The 9,733-nt window shown below is 41.4% G+C and overlaps 1 protein-coding gene across 1 annotated transcript; it reads left to right on the top strand.

Annotated features, from left to right (window-relative positions):
- The first annotated feature begins 2,239 nt into the window (after positions 1-2,239).
- On the top strand, positions 2,240-4,143 carry rgs16 (regulator of G protein signaling 16). Its single transcript, XM_069152988.1, has 5 exons — positions 2,240-2,395; positions 2,616-2,699; positions 2,797-2,858; positions 3,057-3,223; positions 3,322-4,143. Exons 1-5 carry the CDS (start codon positions 2,355-2,357, stop codon positions 3,535-3,537), a joined length of 570 nt encoding a protein of 189 aa, XP_069009089.1. The 5' UTR covers positions 2,240-2,354; the 3' UTR covers positions 3,538-4,143.
- The last annotated feature ends 5,590 nt before the right edge of the window (positions 4,144-9,733 follow it).

Genomic DNA, 9,733 nt, shown 5'->3' with positions numbered 1-9,733 from the left:
GTAATTTGCGATTCCCGGTTTAATCAAAGCCTTTTTAAAATGACCCATATGACTACAGCTGTTCCCGTAAATGATAAATAGCGGTGTTTTCTGAGGTCTGGATGAGCTTTGGCGACTAAACAAGTTGACTGAAGGTTGGTAAATGTTTTCGATGATCCAAGGTTAAAAACAATACGGAGTACTGTTGGGAGATTTCCAATCATCTAATATTACTCTGCTTCCTCTTTAAGAGGACCCAATCATCAGTCGTGTAACTGGAAAAGTCACTTGTCTGTGGAACATAAAAGTCGGTTTAAAACATTTAAAGAAATGACCAACGCTATAAAAGCTTTGTTGTTGATGACGGTCACTAAAAATGTAGAATATTTAATGACGTATCTTCATATTATCTGGTTAAGTCTTGACGTTATAACTTGGTTTCTATTAGTTAGGGTGTAGTGACAAATAATTTGTCCTTGCTATACACTAAAGCACTAACTCCCAGAAAGTGAATATCAATCTGTGCAAAATCTGTTTTATTTGAAGTGACTTTAAAAATAAATGTCCTCGGTGAATAGAGCTGCTTCTTAAAGAAGAACTTTTAGAAAAAAAAAAAAAAAGTATTTGACCATTTCTTCAAAATTCAAAATGTGATATTTGATGGTTTTTTTTTTAATGAGAGCGAAGTGAAGTTGCCATTAACAAGAGTCTGTTTCATTTGTCACACCGCCATGCCGCCCCTCAATTCCCCGAATCACCCGTGGCAACAAACTTGTGTAACTGTCGCAACACAATGTTTTCACTGTCGTTTTTGGGGAAACGGTGGTTGGAGATATTTTGATGCTCGAATTCCTGTTTCAGCGCCGATAGCTCTTCCTATTATTTTATTTCTTTGAATACGAACTCTACAACAACATAACGCAAAAATAAATATTAGGAATGACTTCTGTATTTATCGATTAACTTCTCTGCCCTTTAATGTACATATTTCTGAAACGGTGTCGTCTTGTATTGCCCTGCCGATTGTCTAACGTCGCTTTATTCTGAATTATATGATAAACAGAGTGAATACCGCATTTCCTTCCCGTCATTCCTCTGGAACGAACATTTTTAAAAGGTTTACGAAGAGTGCGCCACTGGAGAACCATGAAGCAGTGACGAGGCACCAAAGAAGCCATCAAGAAGCAATTTGAAGGTCAAAAAGGCCGACACGCTTTGCTCTTTTTCATGTCTAATAAAGTCCACTGAACGTCTGTGGTGTGAGTTTAAACCTGTGCAGAGCCTGTGCTTCATATTACTGCATTTGGCTGGCATTTTTCAATCAAGTCGCATTTGAATAGTTTAATTCCAGGTTCATTATAGGGGTGTTTTTTTTTTTTTTTTATCATTCATTAGTGAGAGTTTGAATGCCCTGGATTGATTTACCACTAAACAATTGCTTACATCGTGGTTTCCTTACTTCAGTTTGAGTTTTTCTCTTTCATTTCTCCCTTTTTTTTAAGAACCACGTAGTCTAAAATAAACCCAAAATTTCCTGTACACCCTCATCACACCGCCTGCTCAACAGCGACGTTTTTTGGCAGTCTGAAATGAGAGGCCAGTCAGTCAGCTGTTACGGGCTGATTGTTGGGTTATATCATGCACAAGTGGACAAATTAAACCTTTATTTCTGCAGGATAAACTCACAGTATTTAGTAGATACATGATAAGTTCGATGCCTATTCTGACAAATTATATCAAAAGTAAAAAGAAGTCACTGAAGGGTCAGATTCAGTCGGTGACAGAACTATGAGAAAAACATGTACATGAAAAGGTTTTTATAATATTGTAATTCTATTTCAGAGGTAGAAATATGTGAAAGCTGACTTCTCCAAGCTTTGAAATATCGACAGCACCCTCACATACGCACCAGATAGAGCTTCATGTATACGTAGATCAATTTAAATAAGTTGTTTTGAAAGAGAGGAGTAAAAAAAAACAAAAAAACAGTGCAAGACTCACTGGGGTTGATGTTTTCAGGGATATGCAAGAAGAAAACATAGCGTCGCATATCAGTGGCTTTTATTGTTTCAGTCATTTCCAAGCTTCGTCCTTCAATCCCCCCTACCCCCCCTCCCCACACACACACACACACACCCTGTCTCTCAGTCTCTCGCTTTCTCTCTCTCTGCCTCTCTGTGATTGGCTGAGAGGGCCGATGACACGTCGGAGGCTGGGTGGGGTGGGGGGGGAGGTAGGCCTATAAAGTATGTGGCTCTGGCTCTTCATCAGACACAGACCATCTCGCTCCCCTCCCTGAGCTTTTCACCAAACGGATATTTCGAGCACCGAAGCTGAACCGAGTCGTCACCTCCGACCAGCTCCAACCTGCTGCTATGTGTAAAGGACTATCACTGCCAACCTGCTGCTTGGAAAGGTACATCCAGCTCCAGGCAAACACGCTGATGGTTTTTTGGGGGGGGATTGTACAATACAGAAAGCAGCTCCGCTAATTCGTCGTTGTGCGTCTGTGTGTGAGCATTTAAAGAGCTGAATCAGTTTTAGGATATACTTTGCGTTCAGATTTTAATGCACAGATATGTTTTTTTTATTATCAAAAATGCATCTAACCTGTTTTTCTTTTTTGTTTGTTTTAGAGCCAAGGAGCTGAAAGCAAGACTGGGAAGCATTTTGCAAAAACCCAGCTGGAACCTATCTTCTTGCAAAATAGGGAAAAATAAGTAAGCATCGCTTATTCAACACGTCACCACTGTGTGTATTTATGCCAGCTTGAGAAACAAAGTTACATAAATCTAACCACGCTTTGTCTGTTTCCAGGCCAACCCTCGAGGAGTGCCGTAGGTGGAAAGAGTCCTTTGAAAAACTCCTGTCCAGCAAATGTAAGTTAATCTTTACATTTTTCTTTTTTTTTTTATTGCCACGTTTGCACACCAATAAAGTGCATTTAAATGCCAGTAAACTGCACACACACACACACACACACACACACACACACACACAGACATAAACGTGGCGTCCCCTCCTCCCCCCACCAGCTCACTGTGTACCATAAGTAATCAAATTTCCTCTCTCCTCAGATGGACTGTGTGCCTTCACAGCCTTCCTGGTATCCGAGTTCAGCGAGGAGAACATTGCGTTCTACTTTGCCTGCGAGGATTACAGGAGCACCAAGTGTCCTGCCAAACTCCCCGCTAAAGCTAGGAAGATCTACGATGAATTCATCGGCAGCGAAGCTCCCCGGGAGGTAAGGAGACGCCCGGTGACTCTCACAGCCGATCCGTCCTCGCCGACATCGGATAAATAGAAACTAATATGTTGTCCCCCACCCCCTTCTTTTTGTAGGTTAATATCGACCACGAAACCCGCGACATCACCAAAGACAACTTGCAGGCCCCCTCACCCTCATCTTTCGACATGGCCCAGCACAAAATCTACATGCTCATGGCCAAAGACTGCTACCCTCGCTTCCTCCGCTCTCCGGCCTACAGGGATCTAGTGTGCCAAGCCAAGCCGAGCGCCAAGGCCACCAAGCCGCCCCAGCAGGAGAAGAAGGCGTGAAATCTGTCAGCGAGGGCCCGTTGAAAAGGGAGCGTTTCGTGGTCGCCTTAAAGATTTGAGACAGCGGAAGAGGTGCAGCGCTTTGAGGAGCGCCGCATCGCGAAAAGCCGGTGCCGACACCGTCGCAGAGGTCCTCGTGAGACGGGGGGCCGGTGGACGGGCATGTTCTGTCTCTTGGGGAAAAAAACAGACAAGGAAGGAGTGAAGAGGAAAAATGGAGGCAAAGTTGAGGGGTCGGTTGCCTTTCGAGTGGACCGTTGTGTCCATGCAGAAGGAGTTCGGAGTTCAGTGAAACAGACTTGAGTGACATCAAACAAGCAGCAGGAGTTGGAAAATGCACTTTTCTTTGCCTTTCGGCAAACTTTTGTGGTTGTGACGTGCAATGTCCCTCAAAGTCGTACACCGTTTGTGACCTGGGGTATTTTACTGAATTTGTATTTATTTGCCTGTAATATATTTGTTGCATTTTTACCAAACGAAGACGAAAACATTGTGCAATTTTAATTTATAGTTATTATTATATTTATATCCCTGTTGTGTTTTGTTTTTTTTACGTATCAGCAAACAAACTTAAATTATTTGAAAAATAAAGTCTGAAAAATCCGATCACATGTGTTGTCCTTATAATTCATTTGTATCTATGGGGTTTAAGGAGAGACCCCAATATCTTATTTACAACATAACACACATAATGAAAAAAAAAAAACATAACACAGTCATTTCACTTTTGGCCTCACAAGTATCTCAAATATCTCATCTGGTGACAGATTATAACACTGAATGGAAACACGGCCAGGTGAAGTTTGAACGTACCCTGCAGAGTCTGCATGTTTTTTAATCATTCATATTATCTGATGCAGAAATGACGGGGACATGTTTGCTCTCCGTTATGAGGTATCCTGCAGCTGGTGTTATTCACCTTGGAAACGTTGCTCCGCCCGGCATCATAAAGAGCTCGGACGATGTCGGCACCCTCTCGCTCCGGGACGCTTTTTTTGTTTCGTCCCGTACTGTGTCAATAGGAAGAAGCTTTCTAGCAAACAGGAAGCGCAGGAGATGATGTGACAGCATTAACGTAATAGGAAGAGTTATAAAACTTTTATTATCACCTCAAACACTGTTTGCACCGGCACAATCAACTGCAGGTAATAAATGATCGCACAGCTGCGACCAAACCAAATAAGGCAGAAAGAAAAAAAAAACACAACACAAAGCCTGGAGTTAGGTGATAATGATTTCAGTCATGATACTGGTTATATCATCCGCTCTCATTGAAATATTAAATATTTGCCATTGTGATTGCTTTTGGCACAGCGCATTCTGCTGGTGAAGTCAAAGAGTACAAAATGAGTCTGAACGTCTAGTTTGTGTATTCAGATGTCATCAGTGCAGAGTGGATCCATTATTAGACAGACAACAGGTGGTCCACGGGCCTCATCCATATGAGCATCTCCCCGATGCCGCCTCCTTCTCCATAGCAACCCTCTGACTTTTTTTTCTTTTTTTTTTTATCTCGATCTAAGCATAGCAACGACCCTCTGTAATCCCAGTGTGCCGTTTTTCTATGTTTTGGAATATCGTGAGCAATGTTGCATGCGGAGACATCAAACAGTTATATATTCGGTTTCCAACGCAGAAAACACTTTTACGATGCCGTTTTACGTTCCAAATGTTTCACAGCCATCTGAACTCTGCCAAAGAAGAGTGTTGAAAATTGTTGGCGTGCATCGAAGAGTCGTATGTTACAGCGTCGCCAACAGCCGCGGTCCCCTTCACGCTCACACAGGTGGCTGCAACAACAGGCGGTGTAACGTTTGAAACAAAGTTCACCATACGCGTCGTAAAGTTTTATGTCAACATGGTGAAGAAGTGTGTCAATTACGACACGTTGCTTAACCGGCAAAAAAAAAAACTGCAACGCCGGCGTCCGGGTGTTTCTGCTGTTTGTTTTAAGAGGCAGAGATAATAATTGACCAATTTTTTTTTTTTAACGTCGCGTAATTATGTCGCCGCGGGAACAATCGAACGTTGTCTGAAGCGCATGTTCAGAAGAAATGAGGAGTGTTGATGGTAAATGATCTCCAGTGTCCCAGTCACACACTTCAAAAAAGAAACAACTGCACCCTGAAGTCACCCGTTCGGTGTTTGAGGGAAACCGCTCCACTTCTGCTTCCCAGATATTGTTTCTCACTCGACCCCGAGGGGTTTGAAGCTTTGTCCTTTACGTCATTTTCTTACCCCGGCTTGACAGAAGCAAGTGAATTACGATCTGCTTTGCTCTACAACATTTAACGGAAACCCCATTTCACAGAAACACTAACGCCGCAAATACCAAACCACAAACCTCAATGGATCTAATTTCCACCGAAGAGTCGTTCCAGTCGGGGAAGAAATTGTTTTGCTTGGGAAGGAACAACTGACCGGCGGGCTTCTGCCAGATTCAGATTAACTGTCTTAATTAATATTGTAATGTAATTTAACAGCGCTTGCAGTGTAAGTGGCAAATTGTGGTTTTACATTATGAAAAGCCACTAGAGTTTTATCCACATGCTGTTCATGACGAACAGAGTGGAAAGAATAATTGCATTTCTTCACATGAATGCCTCTATAGAGCATTTATTCAGCACTCAGCTGATCCCTTCTCCTGAAGACATGCTGGCACAAAACCCAATTATAGTTTCCAGCTTCTTTTCTCTTTTATGTCCAATTTCAGACACCGTAGTCATATTTTGAAACTAATACACATTTTTACATATTTGTTTTGTACCATAAGGGTCAGCGAGATCAACACGAGTGTGTGTTTATCAGGATATCTCTCAATAAAATCATTATTATTGCATTTCGGGTGTTCAACGTAAATTGCACCGGTAGTGTGTGGTGTAACAGTGAAGTTACACTGACCTCTAGTGGTTGCATTTGGTGTTTTTGGCACCATTTGGCATTTAATAAACATATTCCTGCTACAAGAAACAGGATTTGAAATTGATGGTGTCAATTTGCCACCTGAAAATGCACAACTCGTATGTTGGAAATTTACCGTCAGCCGAGCGGCAGAAGATGATAAAATTGATTTCTAAACATTTTGCTACTCTTTTTTTTTCCCCCTCAATTGGAGTAATCCAGGAAGGACAAATCACTCATATCCGCACTGATCTTAAAACTTGTGATCTGATGAAGGTGATTTTTGTTCATTTTAAACGGTCTCAAGCCAGGAAGGCTGAGAATTCCTGTTTTAACCCACTTTATTTTACTTTTTGTTTTATATTTAACAACCTCAAAACTTATTTTTTTGGGTCAATATGTCTTATCGTTAAGACATTTTTAGCAAAATGTGAATTTGAAATAAAGACAAATTCTGCAAACAATTGGGATCTTGAATTCAGTTTTGAAGAAGCACGAACTGCAGGTTCCTTTCACAACACTTGGGGGCGGTGAAAAGCTGTAGAATAAACCTGATCACACAGGTTCCAGTTTGTCTCTCAGTTTCTTTCTTTTTTCTGACCTTTTTTGTGGTTAAGCGGTCTCATCTTCAGCAGGAGAAAAGGTGAGGAAGAAGAGGAGAAGGACAGCTGCTGACTTCACTGTGAAAACCTGAATTTGGTCAAACAGACTCTTGAGGAAAATCTCATGAACTCCTCTCGTACAAAGACGACACGGAAAAAACAAGAAGGAAAAAAAAAAGAAAAAAAGACAGAGGACAAGTTCTTCCTGTCCTAAAAATGTCAGTCAATGTTTGTTTCTTCGCGTCACGGGCCGTAACATCGTCTTCATCGCTCACGGCTGCGCTGAACCCTGCGACCTTCGGATTAAAATAGGTGCTGGAAACACACAGCGTGTCCCGCCGTGGACGTCCGGGGATGCGGCGCGACCTCCTCCCTCCCCCCCTCGGTGGTCGTTAGGATGAGAGGAAATCTGGAGAAGATGACCCCGTGTCCACATTCCTCAGCATCTCCCCCAGGAGCAGACATGTGCGGAGCAGACGTACCTCGGTGTGGACCTCCGAGGGGGCTTCGTTTTCCTCCTCAAAAAACTATTTTCAGCCTCTCTGCGCATATATATTTTTAAACAATATATATACATATATGTATATTATATATATATTTTCACATTATTCTCAATCCCTATCAAACAACTCAACAATTACATATGAAAGATCTGAGAGCGTTTGGAACACTTTTTTAAGCTCGTGGACTTTTTATACTTTTACAAGTCGAAAACAGTTACATTAAAAAAAAAAAAAAGGTCATCTGACAGGTTTTTTTTGGACGATTGTTCTGCCAATACTCTTAAATATCTTCCCCCGCCGTCACAAACTGCACCCGACGCTCGTCGAGTCCTTAAAGACTCGATAAAGTTGCGAGAAAAAAAACCAACCGATTTGTTCGACGTGTTATTGTCATGAAGTACGCGAAGCGATGAGAGGATTCACCATGAACATGACAACAAGGCGTGGGAAACCTCCCGGTGCGGGTCCCTGGTGAAAAGAGACGACTCCAGCTATCTGGTGACTTTCGGTTCCTCGGGGGTTCACGTCCTCCGAGGATCACAATCGGGCCCGAAAAGAAAATTCACATCCTGAACGAGCGCTGCGATCTTTCGCGGTCTTCGTTGGCGTATAGCTTGAGATTTAAGCGTGAAAATTCGATGGCGTTCAAGAAGGACGAGAATATTTTTGCGTGTTTATCACGAATCCCAGTTAGATTTCAGATTTATTTTTTTTTTCAGCTTTGAAGCCTCAAACCTGAATGATTAAGTGCACTTATTTGAGCACTAAATTTGTTCCCATTTTTTTTACATTGAATTTGTACAACTCTGTATTTCACTGGAAAAAAATTGGACACTTTATGTCCATTATATTATACTATTTTAAAAGGAAGTTTATTTCCAGATTTATTTTATTATGTATTGTCCGTCATATTAACCCCTGACCAGGTGTTGTTGTTTTCTTCTGTGCCTAAACCTGAACCACCAACTCAACAAACACTCCTCCTGCAGGGAACTTAAACGAGTTGGAAGTTTTTATAGTAAATATTCATAAATTCATGTTAAGATTAGAGAATTTCAAAAGATTAGAGGCAAACAAAAAGACTCGGACGATGTTAAAGCCGTTCAGTGAGACGCTCCGGTTTAAAAATGTCACCAGATGGACTATTTCATGTCAGCTCTAGTTTTTTTTTAATACTTTTCACCCTGCACACGTTTGTCTTCAACCTTTTTGCCAGGAGAATACTTTTATCTCTTTTTGCATCGCGCACGTGATGTTTTACGGTCACCGCTTTGAACTCTTCGGTGCTCTTTAACGGCAGATGTAATCGTGTGTGTTTCATCAGAGTAGCACGTGTTGACATATTTCCGTCGTAGACGCTTCAATAATCGAGGCCAGATGTGCGCGCAATAACAACGCCGACCTCCTGGCACATCTTTCAGACATGTTTCAGATACAACAACAAAAAAACAAACAAACAAAAAAGCTTATTCATTCTTTCTCTCTGACTCCTAAAGTGTTTTGGTATATATATATATATATATATAGATATATTTATTTATTTATTTATTTTTTTAACTCCATCCAAAAACCAGCAATTAAAATCGGGTCAGACGGACAAGCGATCAAATTTCTGGATGTGAATTTTCCGTGAGGGGATTATACGGCTCTCGTCCTAGCAGAGTTCGCACGAGGCCGCGACATTAATTTGATCTGCTCTTAGTTGAGCAAAAAAAAAAAAAAAAAAAAAAAAAAGCCAAGTTATGTAACTTGGCAACAAAAAGGTCGTGAGTCTGGAAAATGATGAAAGCGTGTAACGCGATAATCTGCATCAGCAAAGAGGAACAGCAGCTGAGGGTTACTGAGGAGGACGGATCAGAAGAAGCTACCTACGTCTTCAACCAGCGCATCCTTCAGACTTTCAGTTGAATCCTTTACAGCGGGTTTTTTTTGTTTTTTTTTTCAACTTGTTATGCGTCTGTATGTCCTGTATCATGCAACGTGTGCTGCAATGATGTTTGTCTGGATTTTCTTTTGATCTTTTCATTTTTTTTTATTTTATTTTTACCATTAACATCAAGCAGCTGGTTAATTGCGTCTGCAAGCTGTCTGATTGGCTGTCTCTAGCACATTTCTCTCTGCCACTTTCAATTAGAAAGCATCGGCATGCTAAAACCTTAATAAACCCGAATAAATCACTTCTGTGCTGTA

This window comes from Embiotoca jacksoni, unplaced genomic scaffold, assembly GCF_022577435.1.
Source record: "Embiotoca jacksoni isolate LCO1_2020_lvr unplaced genomic scaffold, fEmbJac1.0.p SCAF_19, whole genome shotgun sequence".
Taxonomy (NCBI): Eukaryota; Metazoa; Chordata; class Actinopteri; family Embiotocidae; genus Embiotoca; species Embiotoca jacksoni.
This window is presented reverse-complemented; position numbering and strand designations above follow the sequence as displayed.